At 40.9% G+C, this 23,633-nt stretch overlaps 1 protein-coding gene across 1 annotated transcript in view; it reads left to right on the top strand.

Moving 5' to 3' along the window:
- Positions 1-4,370: 4,370 nt before the first annotated feature.
- myo16 (myosin XVI) overlaps positions 4,371-23,633 on the top strand; it is a 68,506-nt gene continuing 49,243 nt past the window's right edge. The window contains 6 exon segments of the mRNA XM_041057944.1: positions 4,371-4,636; positions 13,274-13,344; positions 13,745-13,888; positions 19,822-19,930; positions 22,174-22,298; positions 22,878-23,003. Of these exon segments, the coding sequence (XP_040913878.1) occupies positions 4,402-4,636; positions 13,274-13,344; positions 13,745-13,888; positions 19,822-19,930; positions 22,174-22,298; positions 22,878-23,003 (810 nt within the window). The 5' untranslated portion in view covers positions 4,371-4,401.

The raw sequence follows: 23,633 nt of genomic DNA, 5'->3' as shown, positions 1-23,633 counted from the left end.
CTAACTATAAATGCAGGGTGTCAAAAACTGTTTACATGCTTAAGAATTCTGGTCACCTGCTGTCGACACAGCAGCACAATCTAAACTTCAAATGGGCGTTTGTGTTCCTGTGTTGTGGTTGTGTGTGTGTGTGCGTGCGTGTGTGCGTGTGCGCAGTATAAGTGGGTGTGTGAGCTTGCTGCAGAGAGCCGCTGCAGATGCGTGAAGTTGACCGGGAAATGCGGCAGGTAGCGGCAGAGGGAAAGAGAGATGAAAGAGAGCCACAAAAATGCAGATCCCATGAGCGTCTGGCATATTCGTAAGACACTGACAGACTGAAAGAGAGAGAAAGTCATTTCAGAGAGAGTGAAGGACAGATGGAGAAAAACTGAGGGTGATTTAGAGGAGTGTTGGATAGAGCGAGGGAGATGGTGGGAAAGGGAAATGCAAAGGAGGTGAGGACGGGATGAGTGACATATTGAGAAGAGTGCTAAGCAGACTCAGGGAGGAATAAGGGAGAGTGATGCTGATATTTAAGAGGCAGTGGCATGGAAGGCAGTAAAGAGGAAGAATAATAAGGGATAAATAAGTGAATTGTATGAAAGAGGTGATGCAGACTGTCGTAAGTCTCTTCTTGATTCTGAGAAACCTACCTGTCTCACCCTCAAAATTCTACCTGCTACATACATCTATCTGCATCCTATATATTCATAGTGTCTGCAGTTTTCAGTCTGTGTGTTTGTGCACATGTGTATGTGTGCTATTTTCTCATTTAGAAGCTCCTGCTGTGTTGCCAGTGTTGTAAGCAGGAGCCTGCATGGGATACTCCACATTCAATCAATAACTGATAGCCTGGAGATGGGATGGCAGGAGAAGAAAGCTATTGCTTTATGTCGCTGTCTCTCCACTCAGTCCATCTCTCCTTAGATTTATTCAGCCCTGTTTCCCAGACTCAGTCCTACTGTCCTTTCCCCATTCACATTCCATCTATCTGTTTAGAGCCATTCATCACCCAGCAGCAAATGCCAGTGTTATTTTTGTGTGGCTGTTCAGACATTATGTCATGCTGTATTTTTTTCCATTCAACTCTCAAGTAAATTATGTGCAGACATTTGAAAATGATTTGTAAAATTAAGTAGTAATGATGTGTGTTTTCATCAGCTGCAGTTGGTACATACAGCGGCGCACAGCAGGTTATGAGAAGTCATATTACAGTCAACATATTACAAGATTTAAATCCACATATGAATTGCTGTGCAGTTGAAGTGAACCTTTTAGCACACTGAGCAGATTTGTGTCACGTTGTACAAATATCTTTCCCAACTCTCCTAACTTTGACTGTCCCTGTTATCTAAAACAATTGTTTTTACATAAAATTATGCACTACTATGCTCTGATAAGATTGTCTTTGTAGTCCCCTTTGTGTCTAAGGAAGTTTGTAAAAAGAAAAATCTTCAGATTAGAATAAATTACCTGTAAATATCTGCTTTCTGTGATCATTTCACTTAATCAAAAATGTTTTGTCGTCTTAAAACAAATGTGCTTATGTTTTCAGCAATGCATGACTGTTCTTTTATTTTTAGATTGATCTTTAATGTTTTTGTTTATGTTGTTTTACTTGTTTTGTCATTGTGTTATATATCAGTGTCTTGTGCTTTTCTATTATCCATTTGCTTTGTGAGTGTGACGAGAAGATACATCTACAGGGGTACATCCTGAGATGTACCCATGAAATTTTTATTTTTTATTTTTATTTTCTTATTTTACTTCAAGGTGTCAAGCTGTTTAACCTACTGTATTTTCATTTACTTCATACTTAATGCCTTCTATGTGAGTCACGTCTGCATCAATACGTCATTTTATATAACGTGTGTCGTGCTGGGGGATTTATAGCTTGATGTGTCTGTAGCCTTGAATGTATGCTTAATAGATGTTGTATGAGGGTGACCGAGAGTGCGAAGGATATAAGTGGCCAAACCAAGTCATAACCGAGTCAAAGCAGACTTGTGCTGTTTAACTAACAAAGCTAGTGTTTGCTTTATCTATCTTACTTACTGTTGCTTATAGTGCCAGTTAATTTCTAAAAAGGAAAAAGAATCAAATCTGCAGTCATTTACAGGTTTTCTTTCTCTCCGTTACTGAGGGTCGTGTTGAAATCTTAAACAATTAGTTGATTATGCAGTTACTTAGAAAAATAAGCAGTCTGTTGCCTGCAAAATTAGCATTGTAGTCAAAGCGGTGCCATTTAGTACAGTATTGGGGGTGGGGTGTGTATGTGTGTGTGGCGGGGGGTGTTAAATACTGCACCAGCCAGCACAGAACATGCATCACAGGGCCCTTGTGCACTCACTCTAATAGGTGTCTGTTATGGACACAAACTGTCCGTGCACCACAACTACTACTGCAAGTCACACATGCACACATGAGCAGAAGAGATGGTGAAATATGTGGGAGCAGAAGAAAAACGAAGGCAATAACAGGGGAGTGCGAAAACGGGACTGTGGAGAGATGGAGTGGCATGATATTGGAATAGGCAATAGGTTGAGTACGTTTTTGTTTCTATATATGTGTTATCTGCTGAACATGGAGCCAAGTTCCTAAAATAAAATGCAGTTGCAGCAGACACCTGGCTTAAATGGTCATAATAATGACACCCCCCCCCCCCCCCCCCCTTGTGTGGAACCAGAACACAAAAGAACCTTTTTTACATGTCTAATCAGAGCAGATGGTACTAGTGTATTGTGCAGGAGGTGTGTGTGTGTTTGTGTGACAAAGAAGGGTGGAGGGGGCAGGTGTTTGAATCAATGTGTAGATATATATCAAACAGGAAAAAGCACATACAGACATAGCAGCTCCATTCGTCTGTCTGGATGACTTTGTTTCTGTTAAGATAAAGATCTAATCCAAACACACCTCAGGCCCTCCTGTATAAAGTAGAAACAAAGTAGCAACCGTCCATTCATGTACGTTGGAGGACTGTTGAGGACATTGTTTATTGCTGCGTTATTACTCCAGGATGTTATCACTGTTTGGAGACTAAACAAAGAGATGAAGAGAGATGTAGTAGTGAGAAAGAGACAAAGGGAGTTGGGGAACCATGGGGACAACATAAAGTACTTCAAAGGTGTCCTACTAACAATACTTTCCACCTGACGAACAGACTGATGTGTTCTCAGTCACCATAACATAGGAGAGAGATGAAATACAGAGATGGAGACAAAGAGAGCCATATTCAAGCAGATCAATGGAGAGACATGCTGCAAGGAATGGGAGAATTAAAACAAAATAGGCACAGAAGAACAAGAGCAACAACTGAAAAACAAAAGTGCTTTTGATAAAAGAATGTATGATATAAAAAGACAGCAGGGCCGAAGAGGGATGAGCTGGTGAGTCAGAGAGAAAAACGCAAAGCACACTATTTCTGCAACGACAGTCTTTTGCTTGTCTTTTGGGCCGGCAGTGACCTGAATTTGTCAAATTATCAATGCTATCAATGGCAATTGCACGCTCAAAACATATACACTAAATTCCTCTGTTGATGTGGGCTACGTAAGAGATGGATGACATATTTAAGGAAATACCAGCATCATTTTCAAACTCATCAAACCCTTCAAGTGAAGCCCCATTACCTATGGATTATTGGGGTGTTGTCATCCTGTTTCTCTGCTCATTTTTCAGGTTTTTCCTTTAATTTGTCACCTATCTCTATGTCTCCTTTAAGTCTACCTTATGTATTTTTTTGTAGTGTGTCAGTAAGTACTCTGAGTGAATCTAATTCTGAGCCCACCTACTGCATACACAATAGGTTGGCTGCCTTCTGCTGAGATGTGTTTGGCTAAGTCCCACTGAGAGGTGGAGAGATTATGTAGAATCAGAAGAATCACTACACTCTGTTGCGACAAGAGACAATGCACAAAATGCTATGATGCTCCTTTCAAATCACCCCAGGGCTCAACAGTCACAGAAAATTTCCTACTTTACAGTAAATATGCTAAGTGATTTCCCCACACACAACTGGGCAGAGTTCGGACACAGACGTGCAAGCATACATGTAAGCACACAAAAACAATAACAAAGATGTTTAGGCACAGTTGTGCCAGGAGGTGAATCAGACAGAGTTTGTGTGCTGTATCATCTGAGCCTTGTCTCATTAGCTCAGTATCAAATGGTATCAGAGTAAACAGTGTAGTGTTTTTATTTATTCACCAGATTGTCTTCCTCACTCATTGCACAGACAGCTTGCTACCACATCTTGGATGGTAACAAATAATGCATAAATAAATTGCGTTTGCATTCATTTTTATGCAGCTGTATAATTTTCTGACACGTCATAATCATTATGTTTCTCTCTCTCTCTATCTTGATCTGTCTCTCTTTCTCTCATTAGGTTGTTTCCAGCTATGTAATGTGTTTCGTCAGAACATGGAGATAGACCAGTGTTTGCTGGAGTCTCTCCCCATCGGCCAGCGCCAGCGGCTAGTCAGGAGGATGCGCTGCGACCAGATAAGGGCGTACTATGAGAGGGAAAAGAGCCTTCAGCGGCAGCAAGGTGGGGTCAAGGTTCGAGCCCCACCCACCCACCGCAAGAAGCCCCACGTCCGCTTCAGCCTCACCGATATCATACAGGATGCCATCATTCGCCATGACGACAAAGAAGGTGGGTATGTGGGTGCACGTATGAGGGTGTATGCCTGTGGTTGAGTGAAAAGGTAGTGTGTGGATGTGTACATAGTAAACATTTGAGGAAGAGGACAGGCGCACGCACACACTCAGAGCAGTGGCCAAAGCACTGCTGCTGACTGCAGGTAACACAATTTGTTCTGCTGGAAGCTGTCCACTTTTAGCTTTTATCCTGATACAGACAGCTCTGAAGGACAAAAATACCTCAGCAGCAATGTTAATGTCTACCGTTGAGAGCAAAGAGTAATTCCACAGAATGGCAGTCACTTTTTGTAGGACTGTGGGTAAAATAAAAACAAACATTTGCCTTTGTTTTCTCATACATAAGTTGTTCAGCTGCACTGACAAGGGGTAGGAAGTATTCTCCAAAGATAAATGTAAAAGTAACAAGAGAACATATGACACAGCTGCCTGCTTGGTTGCTGGACCTGACTGAGACAGCTGTGAATAGGGAATAGCTAGTTTGTAGGATTAATATTGTATTGTTTATAGATTCATGTGTGTTTTCACATTTGTAATGCAAACACAAAGTAATGCATCACATTAGCATGTTAAAATATTAGCTCATGAACAAAGAATACCGGGCATTGTTTCAACCGTTCAAACATTTGTTTCAAACAAATGGTAGCTTGCTGATGGAGGGTGTACTTGAATTATTTTGTTTTCTATAAATAATACGTTTTTGGTATTTAAAAGAGGATTTGATGAGGATTTTTTACTGGCTGCCAGTAAAAAAACAGTCAGATTCTCAGGCTGTTTTTATGATATCAGCTAGTCAGTAAACTCATAAAATTCAAGAGATCCTCACACTTTACTTTAAAGGGCGCTGATATTCGTCTAACCTTACCGTCTCTCTTTTTGTCTGTCTGTTATTTGCCAGTCATTTACCCAGCTGTCCGGGTATATCTCTGTCAGTCCTACCAGCAGTCTTTGCAGGTCACTGTGTTAATCTCTGCTCCCTGGCTGCCAAGGAGGTTCAGCTGGGGTCTGTGGGAGCAGCTGGTGTGCCGTTGCAACAGCCAGTCTAAAACCAGGGTTCCTTGGCTTGGCATGAATCAGATCTGATACCCCTCTGCCTAATGCCTACCTACCACCCAAGTTCCACCACGGCCCTTAAACTGGTCACTGTTTGCTTTTCTTTGGGAAGGCCCCCTGACCTTTTGGTGGTGTTCAAGGCAAGAATTGGATCTAGATTAAATAAAATAAAATAGTAGACTCACGTACAGAAGCCCCTGCGTGAGGGACAGATCCACTTCTAACAGACTCCTTGACTCAAGGGTTTGCTTGAAAGCTTTATGGTCTATTCATGTCATGTTGACCTGTCTCGCTCCTCTGACTTTACTTCTGCATGTCTCTTTGTGAGGACCTGTGGGTCTGTCCAAACCACTCTGATCACATTTGAAAATGGTTCTTAAGCATTCCTCAGTGGTGCTGGTTCTCTGAGTGATAACTGTTTTTCTCACCATTGGTACTTGAGTTAGCGCTCCTCTTTTTTTGTACTGTGATAAGATTTGCCTCAGGCTAGGACCCTCCCCAGAGTAATGTGGGAACATTTCTGGATTGTTTCCCCTTACTACAGAAGCATTTTAATAGAGGAGAGGATGTGTATCAACACGTGTTGCGTTGAGAGCCTAAGAGTTAATCTGGTGGATTGGAGTAAAAGAATAAGGAACTTGCAGTTGTAACTCACTGACATTACCAGGATAACCCAGTCTTTTGCCTAGAAAGCAGACTGCAACAGAAATATTGGGCAAAATATGTGATTTATGATTGCCTTTTTAGGATGCATATTTATATCAAATATGAAAATTACAACGATTTCTTGATTATTTTATGATCTCAATATTATGGTTAAACCTTCATCTCTTGGATCCCTTCAAGTGTGAAGCGTGAAATGAGACTGATAGACTCTTGAAATGTCGTTAGGGGCCCAAAAAAATGAATGCCTTTTAGTTGATAGACAATTACATCTTTAATATTGCTATTATCTTGAATGAACTGTGCATGTCTCAGCTTGATTAGTTTTCAGCACCATGTCCCCCAGATGGTGGTGATTCATGAAAAAATTGATGGAAAGATGTTTTGGTGGCAGATCATTGTTTTTAAGAGCTTGTGACTGTGCAAGAGAGAAAGCGAGAGATTAGCCAAATAAGACTCAGAGAGGAAACTGCAAAGGAAACAAAGAGTTTGAGAAGGAAATGTAATGAGAGAGATAGCGAGATTGGGTTGACACGTGCTATGGTCCTAATTAAAGCCTGTTTTTAGTGAGCTGTCTTGAGGATTATTGTCATAGATTGTGTAGAAACTGAGTCTGCTGACACGGCAGCCAGGTAATCATAGATATCAGTCGCACTCACATTCACGAAATCGCAAAAGATTTATTTTCTTATCGGTTGTCTTGCACGGGAAATAAGATGAAGGAGAATGAGATAAAGAGAGGCCGTGTGGAGAAAAGAGGAAAGGGTGAACACAGTGGGTATTTGAAAAAAAATTGGAAAACACAAGAAATTGAAAGGCAGCAGGAAAGAAACATCAGGTTGGGGAGGATATTGTAGGGTTAAGGTGAAAAAATACTGATAGTATATGCCCTATAGTTAGATTGGAGCACACCATACCTCATCTCGCTTCTCCATCCCTATCTGTCATATGCAAACATCTGGCTCACTTGCGTTTTGACATTTGCTGAAATTGCTTTTCCCAAACCAATATCTTAACTTCATCAAAGGAAGACACCAGTGGAAAGGCAGCAGCTGTTGTCCTTGTAGCCATGGAGTTTTTATGACATCTTCCCCTTTCAACAGAATAATAACATTAAATATGACATTTTGGTGTTTGTCGTTCTTAGTGAGATGATGATTCCTGGTAAAATACAATGTGGGAAATGTGAGTTGACTGAAATGATTGAGTCTCTGAAAAGGTAAGCCTCAATTTAGGCAAATTTAAGATGACTGTTCTTTGATCTTTGGTGAGTTTCCAAAGTCATTTTTTAAGCCACATGACTCTAGAGATTAAAAGTATTTTTGCAGCCACTGGATGGATAGCCATGAAGGACATTCATGGTCACCAGAGAATGAATCCTACTGTCTTTGTTGTTCCCCTGATTTTCTATCTAGCACAGTCTTATCTGTATTTTTTGTGCATTTGTGAGAGTGAGCATGTGTGTTTATTCATCAAGAGATTGAGATATCCTGGCACTTTACGAAAGTGTAATTACTGTCCATCTGGTTTCAGGTAGTTTACATGTGTATGTGCAGGGGTATACACATAACTCACCTGAATACCCACCTTCCATTATTGATCCGTGTGTATAGATCTATCCTACAGGCACAGCACAGTGACTCACAGACTCCAATCAAAGGAAGTGAAGCAGGCAGAGGCAACAGTAATAGCTTTCAGCCCTGTGTGCTGTTTTGGAGCGCTGTTTTAGACACAGTTCATAAAATTGAATCATACCATGGCTAAAATAAGAATGCATTGTGCGCCACATCCAGTGTTATACAATGTTTAGCCGTTTGTCTTGATGCAGCCCGCACCTCCAGATCAGTGCAGCAAAGCTTCTCTACGAATGGAGCAGCCAGTTTTCTGTAAGTGTAAATAGGCCTTTGTCCAGTTGACTCTAGCTCCTAAATACCTCTTAAATCAGGACAATTCTGCAACAAGGTGGCCCTCACAGATGCATATTTTAATGACCATACGGTAGATTTTGATCAATTTCATTTATCTCAATCTCATGTGTTGACATGCAGTTTAAGGTGTATGCTAAACTGTATCTTTCTCTATTTTCTTTAATAAGTTGTGTGTTTTTTCAAAGGAAATTGTATTCTCTAGACGCTTGTTTTAATTGTAATGGATGTGCTGGACAGCACAGCAATGCAGTACTGTAACCTCCAGACGTGCTGTCTTTTATTTATCAGTCAGCTTGCCATCACCACGTCGCATCGATCCAACACTCAGGTGTCCTGCTCAGAGGAGAAAACATGTCACACTGTTACTACTACCCACTTTAGATTTTATATATAAATAATCTCACCAGATGGCAAAACACAAACCAGAGACAGAAGAGGAGAGAAGGAGAAATAGGTGAACATGGATATTAGTGGAATATATTGATATTTTTCTGTATTAGAGCGTGCTGGGATTAAAGGCATGTCAGACACCTGCTGTGGTTTTGACAGAACGGGGTCTAGGCCCACAGAGGTGGCAGAGAAAGACATCATGACATATTTTACTGGAATCCAATTTAAAACCTTACAACTTGGTCTGATGCAGCAGGGATCCCTTTAATGTCAACTGCATCATCAGGCAGCATATTGAAACTTTTCTCTGGCAGTGGTGTTTATCTGAGCGTCTGATATTAGACCTTTGGTTCACTTGGTGACTCATCATTGTTGCTTTAGGGGTTCAGCAGTACAAGTTAATATGAGAAGGAGCAAAGGATGTGAGTGAGCATGAAAAACACAAGTACTTTGTGAACTCCTTTTCTCCACAGTGCTCAGTGTGAAGTTCAACTCAGTTCAGTTTGGATGTTTCACGTCTATGTTTGATGATTTAAATTAACATTAAAACCAAGAAACTTCACATGTTCTAAATTAGGGAGAGAGGACCTACTATTGTATTATTACATTTATTTTTCTTATCCATGGAGGCTATTTACACAATGTTGCAGAATAGTTCTTTGAAATACTTTGGCATGTAATGCGTTAACAACCTGGTGAATTTCCCGTAAATGCATGACATTATTGCAGAGACTTTTAACACCTGAAAGACATGAAATCATCTCTTCTCTGAACAAATGGAGGAGAAGCCCGATCCATCTTACAGAGCTCATCATAAGACAATCTGCATTTAGAGCTAAGCGTTATTGGAAAACTGAGTACTACTGTTTTTTCATCAGGATCGAAACACAGGGAAAATGTCAAAGCTCATTTCAGAAACATGGGGCAGTGAGGTGAGACGGTCTCTCTTGTGACTATGACTATGTGATAAGGACAAAAGAGACAGAAGTGTTTATAAAGGTGAGGGATTTGAACAGAATCTTATATGGGGCTGCCAAGGAATGATGCTGTACATGGGGAGAATATGTATGTTCGCTGGATGAAGAAAATTGGCAATACTGCTGTAAGTGGCATATTATGTAGGATGCATTACAGGGATTTTATCAAATTCATGGAATATCACGGCCCGGTAAGATAAGGAAGAACCGAAGAATTGAAAACAGAGGCTGAAGAAAAGTACATTTAATCTTCTACTGTATCTGTAGAACATTCTCATTCAGCATGGTCATCGTATTTACTTCAAGTAGTTCAAGTTCAGCAGTATTAATACTGATATCACTTGCACTGCGTGCTGTGGAGGTTAGTGACAGAGGAATCAGAGAGCTACCCTTGAACTTTTTGTACATTGTTTTAGCTGCAGTTGGGCTGTAGGTACGGGCTGTGTGTAATATTGCATTGTTAAAAGGGAGATGTCTGACTTAGCTCTGATTTTACATGAAGGGAGGTCTAAAAATTCCTGATGCACGTTGAGTCTGTCTATACCTTATTTAGGTGTCCTTCTCATCCTGTTTGGTTCTCTCTCATTTCCACTCTTTTTACAAGTTCCCATCTGGTTGCCATGGAAACTCCACATATGTCTCGAACAGCTGTTTTGCAATTTTCCACAAAATGACAGCCAACTTTGCTTCATGCCCACTCTCCATTTCCCCATCAGCAGCCCCCCTTGATGGAGGAACACACACACACACTCAACACTAAAGCTTGAGATCAGCATACAATCAAACACCAACTGACATATAAAGATTTAACATGAAGGGAAAATTATTGTGGTTGCTGTGGGACAAACATATATCTGTTCTACTGTGCCTGTGTAAATCATTCAGTGGATATAAGCAGGGTTCCTTTTCCCTTTCAGCTAACTTACAGTGGAGATAAACATAGTCATTCTTTACTGTAAACCTTCAATACCACCTAAATACTCTGAACACTCTAAATGTAAATGCTTTTCCCTTGTGCTATTCATGTATGTCCTTGGGTAATATTACTTCTTCTAGTTCACCACTGAATAAAATGAAAATTGTCCAGCTGGAATTCACCTTTCTTAAACCAAGACTGGATGACTAAAATTACATGTTGCTATTTTGAGCAGCTTCACGTTTCAAGTCAAGATAACCATTTGTATCCATTCTAGTACTGACTTGACAATGAATTTCTGTCTCTGGTTAAAATCCCTTTAACTACTACTCTAGTTGGAATTACTGAGAACAAATTTACATAGTAAAGGTATGAGATAAATTACACTAATATTAAAAGGAAATAGTTTGATATTCATCCCTGATATTGCTGTTATACTTACTACTAATGCATATACCAGCCAGACGCAGTGTCTAGCTGATAGGTGTGGTTGGTGTTAATGAATCTGCCAGTGGTACAAAAGTACTATTGATTACTGTTGTCCATACTGACAAACGCTTTGCTCTTCCCCCCCACTGCTTGAGAGTCAATTTGTTGCTCTTGACCTTTGACCCCTCTTTAGACACATAAATTCAGGTAAAGTCATTCTGTGAAAGACTAACACAATCTCTGATAGTTTACAGACACTGACCACTGGCAATCACCAAACTTCAAATTATATACTTTATTTTTAGTAAGAGGAAAAAAACATTATACCTTGCATGCTTATCTCTGCTTCTCTACTAGACAAGGAGGCAAGAGCTTTCTCTATTCCCCAGTAACTACTTTAGTGTTATATGAGCCTTAATTGATGGTTTACAGTCTTGAGCCCCTTATAGTTTGTTGAGGAGTCAGGAGATAATTGTGCTGATTGACTCTAAGGTTGGCCAGTTTGTTTCTCATCAACCATTTAAAGGCCATTAAGTACAGAGGGCCATTAGAGGACTGGAAAAATGTCTGTGTACAGCATGGGTTTGGTGTGTTTGGTATGTGAGTGTGCACAGAATTTCGAGAACGAAGAAATGATTAGCCAACTGACAGAAAATGAACCTATGAATGTATGTAAATAATTTCTCAAATAGAAATACTAAGCATTTGCTGGTTACATCTTCTTTAACTTGACCTGTTGATCTGTTGATTTCTTTTATTCATGTCTTTGTTAATCGAATACCCCCTCAGTATTTGGTTCTTCCTTAAACTGTTGGTTGGACAAAATTAGTAGGGTTGCAACTCAGTTTCCAACTGATAATGGATTAATGCCAGGATGTATAGTAATAATATAGTAAAATAAGATTTTGTTTGATCAGTTAATAGCAATTCATTCTTTTATGAATGAAATGTCATTAAATTGGGAAAAACTGCCATCATAAGTTTTCAAAGCTGATGTTGCTGTAAAACGTCTTGTTTTGTCCACCCAACAGTTTAAAATTCAAACCCATCCATTTCACAATTGCATAAAAAAAGAGGAATATTTCACATTTTCAAGGCTGGAGTTTCTGTTGCTTTTGAATTATATGACTAATGTTTAACCAACAGCTCTTCCAAGTTTCAACAAAAACTGAATAAGGTCAGATTTATAGCAGAGAAGGCGTGTACTTAATTTGTTTTACCCAGGTGTTCCTAAGAAATTATATTATTCTCATGCTTATGTGCCCACAAGATTACTGCCCAGCATGTACTGTTTTAAGATATGCTCGCTGTGTGTGTACGCGTATGTGTGTGTGCGCGGGCGTGCATCTATTTGTCTGTCTGTGTGTCATGGATGAGTTATTTAAGCATGTCTGTCGGGATAATGACCCTTTTAGTGAAATGACCTCATGGGGGTCATCAACTGGGTTCATTAGTTGGAATTATTACCATGGTAATTGCCATGGTTACTGTCTTCAGAGCCATTGGTTAAAGACTCCAGTGTCTGTTTGTATGTTTCTGGGTGTGTGTGTGTGTGTGTAGTGGGATTGCGTGACATTAGTGGTTGTTTTGCTGGTACGAGGTCGTCCAGGGTTTAGTCAGTATCCACCTAGTGCTGTCAGTGTCAGTGAAATCACATATGTCCGAACCGTAGCACCCCACCTCCCTCCCTCCTCGCCCTCTCTGGTTTGTCCATCCCACTCTGTATATCTGTCACACTCTCCAGTATGTGCCCTTTTCCCTTTTCTCACTGTCTCCTGTTCTGTTTTGTTATTTTTGTACATATTGATTAAAAATAAATTAGTGGTATGGTATAATCTCTGTGATCTTGTATAGCCTGCTCACACTCTGATCATCTGTTTATGGAGCTTGTATGCAATGGTTTGTGTTTTCTTCAGTAGATCTGTGTCAGTGTGTGACTGGGTTGTGCGGCTCATTGGAGCTCACAGTGTGTGATGTGAATGCATGTAACCCAGGGGGTTTCTGACCTGCTGCTGGAATGAGGATCTACCAAACACACATACACACACACACACACACACCCTTAACACTGATCTTTACTGAGGTGTCAAGGACAGTCAGAGGACACTCAAGTGTCCTCTGTATATTGGTTTTGATAGTGAGTGGCACAGATCAGTATGGGTGTGTGTTGTATGTGTTGTATCCAAGTCTGCGTGTGTCTGCTTTACATGTCCTATGCTCCATGTCTGTCCTCACATACAGCAGATGTTAACATCTAAATGTTTATTGTGTTGCAGTGTTGCGTCTCCTGAAGGAGGGAGCAGACCCCAACACTCTCATTTCTACTGGGGGATCCTTGCTACACCTGGTAAGATAAGACTGCTCAGATGATGATCACTGAATTTAAGAAACCAGCCCTAGCGTGTGTATGTTCCAAAAAACAAGAAGGAAAATACCTATTATTTTACACTGAAAGTGTGCTAATACTATGCTACAAATGGCTGATAAAGAAAAGGAAGGAGGGCTTGTCACTACTGTGACATGGAAGCATCCCAGTAATTGTTCTTCATACCTTTATCAGTATTTTGCAAATTCTAGGTACCCCGTAGCAATACAAGAATGTAATAATTCAATTGCTGTACATTTTCCACATTAGTTGTTGAGCACTGAACCGCACAGGTGTATTATTTATTGTTTGCAAAGCCTCAGGAAATATACATTTCTGCAAACTTAATAGTAATGAAATCTACTGTCCTCACACTCTACAGTGTGCTCGCCATGACAACGTGTTTGCAGCAGAGCTTCTGATTGAACGAGGCCTGAATGTCAACCTGCAGGACGAAGACCTGTGGACAGCCCTGCATATAGCTTGTGTGTGTGACCACGCAGACTTGGTGCTGCTGCTGCTGCTGGTGAGAAACACACACGCAAACATATTTGCCTGCAGCTTATTTATTTATTTTATATAGTACCACAAACGCATACACACACATACACAGACATACATGGATACACTTTTTGGATGTAGTTCGTAGTGTAATTTTCTTGTTGATCCTTGCAATTCCAAGCGTGTCAGCTACAAATTAGATTAGTGTTTGGGAATGGCTGGGCATATAAGCTTCATGTTTTGAATTAGCTTTGAACCAGTGGCTCTATTCACTCTAGTTATCCAGAATTTTCTGTCCAAGTGGAGCATCTTCCATTGATGAGGGGTTTTGGATTATTGTGGGTCTGAAACACAACTTTGCGGTCTCTAATAAACCCAGCTGAATCACTGCAAACGAGAATATTTAGAAATTCAGTATTAGCATGATATCAAAGAGAGAGCCTGTTCTGTGGAGGATGTCTTGACAAGAGCTGTGGTTGTACTGATTAGGTCCATAACGAGAGCAGGACCAGCTGCAGGGGAGGGCATGTACATCCAGCCCAGTCACTCAGCGGGCTGGGTCTGCTCTGCTGGTGTTGATTAGACCAATGGAGGGTTGACTGCAGTCTGGAGCTGGGTAGAATTCTGTACAGCCTGGTTCTGCTGATTGGGTCCTGAGTGATTGCTGGCTGCCTGTCTGCGGGGCAGGAAAGACATGTTCCTGAGAGGAATGGATATGTTTGAAGAGCTGCCAAGCAAAGGGTGTGCAGAGTGAGTCGGTCAGCCTGTACAGACTGTACGACTGTTGGGTTCGTGTGTGGTGAATGTTTTGTATTTGCATGCATTTAATTTTTCTCCAAGCAAATATTCATGCAGACTGCCTTAGTAGTGCAGGGCGTGATATAGATATGCCAAATGCAATTTATGCTGTGAGTTATGCTTTCATGATAGGCAATACCATGAGATAGAGGCAGAGAGATTTAATACTGCTGCCAGGGAGGCAGTAACTAAATATCCCCCATTCACTACCAAGACAGAACTAGTTCCTAGTAAATGCGGTCACATTTACATAGCACTCAGCTTTGTTGGAATAGAGCTGGGGGTTAGGAAAGAAGAGAACATTTCTAAGAAATTCACAAAATCAGATCCATCTCTGTAAGAAGTTAAAACATAATTCCAGCTTACTCCAGCAACACCAGAACAGCTTTCACAGTTTGAATGTCCTTTGATACTAAGTGCCTATTAATTTGATTACATCGACATCTGCTTACATGCTTGTGTGATTGTGAGACTTTGGTTCTGAGGAGACTACCAGCATAAGATAGGACAATTGAAATATCTTAATTTTTTTCTTTAGGGTAAGACAAACAGTTTCATTTCTTTTCCTGGTGTAATCAGCAGGGAGGATGGTTTCTGAAAGGGGAGCCCGAGGCTCTTCCTGTCTGCCAGGGTAAAAATAGCTTCAGTCAAGCCATAGTTCCGATAGAGATGCAATATTCCTTTTCCTCTATTCATTCATTTTGACACCCATCTCCTCCACTACAGACCCTGCCAATGCCCAGTTATTCTGCTCTGTTCTCAAGCTGCTCCCTTATCAGAGCTGTAAGTGGGAGATCTACCCACTAAATATACGGTAACTGGTTTACATTTTAATGAGAAATGGAACAGTGGTCTCGCTGGAGGAGCTTGAGTGGCAGCCTTATCTTTGACTGGCACAGGAAGGAATAGTGCTGCTAATATGCACTAATCTATTATGTCCTACTGCACCATCTTTTGCTCCATTTCCCCTCCCCTCGTCCTCTGCTTTTCTGTCCTTGATTTCATGTCTCCAGTTCCTACACAGAGAGGCGGAGCGGTTTTTGCTGACAGAGATGTTACCAATCTTGTCATGTGGGAAAAGTAGGGGGGTTGATGAGAAGTCTGGGTGCATTGTCGCTCTGTGTCCGGATTGGCAGCAATGTTAATTCTCTTATCTCCTGCCTCCAAACAGCAGGAGAGGAAGTAAGCATTTCTAAACTCTCTCATTCCCAACCCATTTCCAGACCCATTCCTAAACCTATTCCTAGCTCCAGCTCTGGTTAGTGTTCATCATTGAGACCCTGGAAGGATTAACTGGAAGTGCAGACACACAGTGGATTGTCATTAGCAAATAAAAGCATGAGAGGGTGTGCAGTCTTTATGAATAATTCCAGAAAAATATTACTCTTTTGGTGTTATATTTGGTCTTGAAAGCAGTCAGTGATTATCAAAGAAAGCCACACAGAACTCTCTACCTTTTCATATTTATTTCCATGTCCAGTAAATAGACTTTGCTTACGTACATGCATCAGGATGCCTCAAGAGAGGTTCTTGATCTCCATCTGTTACATCTTAGCTAGCCTTCTATTCAAACCTCAGCCCACAAGATACTTATCGAATCAAATTTTTTCTAGTGGCTCAATTATGTCTTTCTAATTTCATTTTCTTATGAAACCCAGAAAAAAAGATGTGGTAAATGATTATGGTTAATTACAGACTCACCCTAATTCTGTGTCAGTATCTGCCTGAGTGAGAGTTTCTCCTTTTTTGTTGAATATATGGACACTTGAAGAACAGAAAAAAGAATTTAGCCGTCTTAAACTGTTTACCACCACTGCACTTCTAATTTAAGTCTTCCTTTTTCTTCTTTGCCATATTGTAGTTCTCTGTTAGTCTCTTAAATTGTGTAGGAGGAAAATGTAGCTATGTAGTCATGTGATCAATAGGAGACAAGTTTTGTTCATCTTGCAGTTCAAACCCAGCAGGGTTACAGTTGTAGAACTGACCCACTTTCTGTGCTTGTAAATGATGAGTTTAAAACTTCTGAACTCTGAGTCCTTTGAAGTCAACCGATTAACAGGAACCCCCTGGCTGCACTGAACTCCACTTCATACCAGTTGAATTTTTTGAGGGGGTGTCTGCTGATAATGTTCCCTTCCCTCCTCTAAACATGACAGTGGTTCATCAAGCAACTGTTGCACACTCCTGCAGTGTGTGATCTGGTTTAAATTAAATCCCAAACTTGCAAAGTCTAGCAGTTTATGGAAATTTTTGTTGAAATATTTTCATGAAATGCAAAGTTAGTGTACAGCGAAATCACTGTACGGTTGTTTTTGTTGCACATGTGAGAAAATATTTTGTTGTGAGTACCTGTTCTCATTTATAGAGGGGATATGTAAATGTTTCCTTGCATCAGTATCTGCATAATGGTCAGTGTGCAACAACAAACAATATGTAATGCAGTCAGTTGAGAATAATAATGACTTCACTGCTCAATAGTGAAACATGCTGCCTCTGATACCTTTCTCTTTCACTCTTTGATAATTAACTTTGAGGGTTCCTTGAGAATATTAGAATGTACAGTATAAGTATGTATTTTATTAGAGAATGAGATTATTTTGGACCTTCATACACATGCAGTTGCAGAGTTAATTAATCTGTGATAGAACAAGTTTATTTATAACAAAAGTTTATGGGAACTCTTTTGTTTGTTGGTTAGATTTTCACTGTGCCATGACGGTTTCCAGCTCAGCCATAACTGCCCCAGGGGCTGCTTTCAGAGCATATCATGCAGTTATTATTGATTCTGTGGCAGTCACTGCATATAACAATTGCCATTATGAACCACAGGCAGCATGGTATTAACAGATTTCCATCTCCGGAGCGTCCAAGGTGGATCCATCATATTGCGGCAGGGAGCGTGTCGGGGTCAGAAGTTAACTTGTTAACCCTTTGTAGCCTGCGTGGCAGCCAGCCATCCACTGACTCGTTTATATCTGTCAGCACTTATCATGTGAGCTCAGACACATGATTAATGTCTCTCGATCAATGGCCTAGACGTCATGCTTACTTCACCATAATACATGTATCTGTTGGTCTTGGAGCTTTGTGTGGCATAAAAGGAACTTCAGATAAATTATTTCTGTAGAGACAGTTTTCTGTTATTGTCAGATTATATTTAACTGTGCTGAGGATTGGCAAGCGTAACATTGCCACATTTATTTAGTACATTTTTCAACAGTAGATTGTTATGTTGCACTGTGTCACTCTAGGATAATAACATCTTGCTCACAATATCAGTCTGTCACAGGATTACATCCTGGTGTAGAATTTTTTACAATTTGACCGTGTTTATACATTTTTACAAAACAAGGCACCAAATACATTTCGAGGTCTGTCCTGCTGGTTTTTGTGTATGTGTGTGTGAAAGTGGTCAGTGGTGAGAGTGGTTTTGTGATAGAGCAAGATATATCTGTCATTTAGCCGATAACTTCATCCAGCCAGACTTCTATTGACTTTTACCAGACCTTGAAATGAATTGTCTGGGTTAGTACACCTCTTTACTGCCCCACTACACGCTCCACACATGCATGCACACACAAAAAAACATGCACGTTAACAGAAGTACCCCGAGAGAAGCTGCCGGGTTTAAGGGGAAGTTGATTATTGGTTTGGGGGTAAAGCACAAATCAAAAGTATATAGATGGAACATTCCAAATTTAACTCATTAGAAGATGAGGGAGGTCTGAGGGGTGTGTGCGTGTTTGCTCGCATGTGTGGTTTTGGGGATGGGCAGGGGGGCTACAATATTATGTTCTTTCACTGACTCACTCATCACCTCATCTCTTGCTCCTCAAGCTCTGCCTCACATTGTGATAAGATTTCTTGTTTTCTCATGAATATTCACAAAGCAGCAGCTGATAGTTGTTAATGTTAATTAATTCTCTTTGTTAACCCTTAATAAATCCTCATAAATGAGCAAAAACAGCACACAGTAGACGACACAGATGTGTGCGCAATGAAACCGCAAACCTTACCAGAACAGATTCCCTAATAACTGGAATTAACAGCTTTGTACTGCCTTTATAGCACTGCAGTTGCTTTCCTGTGAAAATCTACAGAACAGATTTCGGAACTGTAAAACAAAACCCGGTTGTCTAATTTGTAAATCAAGTTCAAGGTTGCTGTGAGGTTTTGAGGCTCAGGGTCCTTGCAGTTGTGCTGATTGGTTTTCAGATCACTAAGGTTAACGGCTCTCATGTTGCTCTGTCAGCTGGTTACCTCCTCGCATTTCGAGCCCTCTTTCTCCCATTTTTCACTTTCCCTACCCCTTCCCTCTCTGTCTGCGTAAGGACCAGGTCATAAATCTATTTGCCACACTGCAACTGGGTCGTTAGAATTCTATTAGCTGTAAATATTCAATAAGGATCCTCACTTAGAGTCCTCTGTCCCTGTTATCAGACTTGGTCCAGCTACGATCGTTACACTGGCTTGTCTTTTATGGTGTAGTCAAACAACAAGAGGCAATTTATGGCTGGATGCTGACAATTGCCACTTGAAAGGATGTAGGTTACTTTTATTACCTAATGCCAAAGAGGGGATGATAAAAAATGAGAAGGAGAGCAGGAAGGGTCACATAAGGCACTGAAATACATTTTGCATGACTTGTTCACAACTCTGCTCTATTGTTGAAGCCTTACAACATTTTTACAAATAATAAGTGCAGTAGAGTTCCCCCAAAGAGGAGCAATCAATCATAACCACATTGTGACGACTGTGCTGTCGTCAGTGTAACAGTCATTAAAAGAGCCCGAGGGAAGGTCTCCCATGTTATCTCATGCTATAATAGAAGACTGCTTTGGCAGGGTCCTTGATGAGTAAACACACATTAATCTTGTCACACACACACACACACACGCTCACCCCGATGATCCCAGGTAACGGTAACCAACGCCCTCACTCTTTGCTGCCCCACCCCCAGAGGCAGTTATTTAATGAGTTCTTTAATTCAGTGTACTGTCTGTTAATGTCTCCATGGTCCTGCTCAGCTATACGCCTCTGGGAAGCCAAGATAATTGGGCCCACTTTATCATCGATTCAAGTCTGATGAATGGGCCCAGCTAAAACTCAGTTTGTTTTTGTCCTCTCTGCTTTTTTTTTTTTCTGCCCTGCGCCTGGAAGGCCGGAGTGAACGTTATGCTGCAGGACGTCAACGGAAACATTCCTCTGGACTACGCCTCCGAGGGAACTGAGAGCAGCTATATCCTCCGAAAACACTTGGAGGAAAATGGTAAAGCTCAGCACACTTCTTATTAAGAGAGGAAAACAAAGAAGGAACTTTGACATTTCACATTTCATTCATGAGCTGCAGAGTTTAAACATCAAAGTTTGTTTACAGGTTTTGGAGAGTACTACTACATATGTGAAAAAACTTCAATAAATCCAAATGTTGAGTGTAATGCTACCAGTTTGAAAATTACAGAGAAAGACATGAGCTTACCAGACTTTCAACCATTCGTCATCTTTGCTTGAGGCTACATAAGTCCAAGAAAGTAGAAAGAACTGAATAAAAAGGACAATATTTCTGGTTCAGCTGAATTGATTTTGATTCTTCTTTTTTTTAAACTCCATTGTGTGTCTGACAGTATTGTAGGAGTTCTGTTCTAAATTGGTGGAGTACTGTTTTAACTGTGTGGTCCATTGAAATGGGGTGGCTAATTTCCTTGTTACCACACCCCCTTTCAGAAAGACAAAAATTATGTAATTAGAAAAAAGAAAATATTTCATTTTGTTAGTTTAAGAAGCCCTGGAAAGCGAGTGGTTAATATTTCATACCTGGATTTAAAAAGGATGTGTTTTGTGTATATGTGTGAAGGTGAAGTACACCCACAGGCATAATGATGGTGGATTGCGAATGGGGCACTTGTCTCCCACAGAGAAAGGAGAAGGTCAGCACAGGAGCAGCGAATAACAGAGATAAAGGCTCAGGAGACTTGGAGGCACAGAGAGGCAAAAGTGGTAGAAGCACTGACCTAGAATGACAGAGAGAGAACAAGGAAAAGTGCCAGAGAATTATAGGGAGAAACGCAGAGAAAGGGTGGCAGGAATCATGCTGACAACGCTAGACAGAGACAGATAGAGACAATGATGGAGGGTCTTCCCTCATCCATCTGTCATTGGCCACACATGAGCCTGCACGGGATCACATGATAGATGCAAGCTTCCTACTTGCAGACAGCCAACTCATCAAAGCTCAGACCACCCCACACATTCATACACCCACCCACACTCAGACTCACTCTCTAACCCCCCAGCTGCAGAATTTTTGGACACTTTTCTCTGCTTCTGTCTACCAGCCCCTGTGGTGATCTCTTTCCTCCTGCCTACCTTCAGCTCCCCTGATACCACCCCCCCCCATTGCGCTGGGCTGTGCCACCATGAAACACACTCTTACTCACACAGGCTCACTCAGCCTCTGTTGCCATAGCAACTTGGTTGCATGCTCTCTATCCCCATCAAGTTTGTACCGTTGTGGGAAAGACAGACTGTCCATGTGTCTCTACATCATGGAGAAAGGAGGAGAAAGAGACCTGTGTGTGCTTTACCACCATATAAATTCTGTTTTTCCCGTCTCACTTTCCTAGCTGACTTGCTTGTGTTTCATGTAATACTGGGTTCTTACACATATTGGCACTTTAGAGAATAAGTATTCTCTTCTGTTATGGTAATGTTCCCACGAGCAAGTCTCAAATACCTACAAACCTCAGAGCTCTCGTGTGTTTGCAAAGATAAACTTATTGATTAGCTGATACAACCAGTCTATTTGGAAAAGTCCCATTAGTTAGTGCCCTAGAGCTTATCCACGTGAAATATGGATTGATTGATAATCAATTCACACTATTACAGCAACTAAACTCAGGTCCACTGTATGAATGTGATTATGGGGCAGCACATTGATCTTCATAGTTTGGAATGCCCTTGTAAACCTCTGTATGTCTGCGTCGGCCCAGGAGACAAGCTACAGTGGTCTTGAATCATTCAGGTCAGGCATTGAGGCTTTGTATGATTACAGGATGACCTTCTGATTTTTATTCAAGTGTCATTAGCTGCAGGATTGCTTCTGGCCATGCACTTGATGTGCCAGGCCGTGGTTTTAGCATGAGGGGGTTTCCTGTTTGACATTAGTTTGTGCGTGTTTTCGCTGTCAGTGCTCTACGCACTGCCACACCCCCTTAGAATCGCATACTCAGTACAGACACTGCACAACCATAACTACACTGAATTCAAACCACATCCTGTTAAATAATTTATTTCTGCAAAACCTGGGGAATCTTTAAATGCAAAACAACACCCTGTTCACTAACTAGTTTGTTTTAATTAGTTGAATCTTCAGTATGAGGTTTAGAAGAATAGTTGGATCAAACTAGTTTGATAATAGTTGATAATAGTTTGATAAGTCAAACTATTCTTTTAAGCATGCCAACAAAGGACATATTGTAGCGTTAGTGTGACAATTGTGTTTGTGTTTCATAGGTGTGGATGTGTCATCTATGCACGCCATGAAGACACAGAGACCCAACACTATGTTGTCTGATGTTAGACAGCTTGTAGCCACAGGCGGAAGCCTCAGCCAACCCAATGATGATGAAGTCACTTTGGTGAGTAAGGTCTCGAGTGCGTGGGTTGATCGGTTTTTCTCTCTCTCCTTCAATCATTATTTTGTTCTTCTCCTTTCTCAGTGTTCTGACTTTGTCAGTATTTCAGTAAAGTTATGTTGTGTTGTGTGGGGTTGAGCTCCACGTAGTGGCGTTTTCTGCGTGCTGCAGCTTTTCTGCCGGACTCTAGTGTGTGTGGCGATGTTCAAGTGCTCCACCACATAGTTGGTTGTCAAGCCTTGGAATGGAACCGACGGTATGAGTGAATGCATTTTGTTTGTTTGTTTGTTTGTTTGTTTGTGGCACTGGGGTCTTATTTAAGCGCTAGCAAGAAGCTAGTTAGGCCATTATGGCTAATTTACTTTATTGTTTAGCCTCATTGTGTGTCATTTGTGTTTCAGTTTTCAGTTTTACAAAAGACATAAGAAGAGTCAGTAAAGCAATAAGAAAAATCTACTGAGTCTTTTTATTTGTTAGCTATCTGTCAGCCAGGACAGAATACTCAGTCTTTACCAGATACTGTAGCTTTTCTTTTTTTAATTCATAACTTTATCTTTGATTTTTTTTTCTCTGTTTCTGAAGCTCCACATAGCATGTGCCAGTGGTTACAGGGAGGTGGTATCTGTGTTGCTGGAGAGTGGCGCGGACCCTCATCCTGTCGACAACAACTTTTGGACCCCTCTCCACCTGGCTGCTAAATACGGACAGGTATATCACAGCCGCACAGCAAATGTCAGAATGTTTTGACGTTAATGAGGTAGTCCCCTAATTTCAACTCATCCAGCTGTATTGATCCACTGTGATAGCAGTCATTAATGAAATAATGAGGAAATTATTGATGGATTGTTCCTCAGAGCAACTTGCCTCCAGTTACCCTGCACACACTCTGATAAACTGCTCTTTTTGGGCCTATTGATCAGAAACAGTCAAACTGCTGGCACAGAGCAGCACTGTATATGCATTTGTTACAGCATTTTAGATGAGCAGTTTAATGGTCTCTCTTAAAGGAGAGGAGATTGATTTCCAGATGGGGCGGAGGTGAGCCGGTGGAGCGATGGGATCTGGTGGTTTGGGAGAGGTCCAACTATGAAGGAAGGGGAGTGATTGCGTTCAGATCTCGCTGACCCAACTGGATATTTAATTACATTTCTGGACTGTGTGCTTGGCTGCTAAGAAAAGGAATTTATTTATTTGGTATTTAGAGTCACTCTCTACTTCTTTGGTTCATTTATCCTCAAGCTATGATTGTTTTTTTCCCCAGCTGAAGTATGTTTTAAAAATTCTTCTGTTACCGTGCAGCTTTTTTCTGTCATTCATAGAGATCTGTTTTTCCTTCCT

The sequence above is a fragment of the Toxotes jaculatrix genome, chromosome 15, assembly GCF_017976425.1.
Source record: "Toxotes jaculatrix isolate fToxJac2 chromosome 15, fToxJac2.pri, whole genome shotgun sequence".
NCBI lineage: Eukaryota > Metazoa > Chordata > Actinopteri > Toxotidae > Toxotes > Toxotes jaculatrix.
This window is presented reverse-complemented; position numbering and strand designations above follow the sequence as displayed.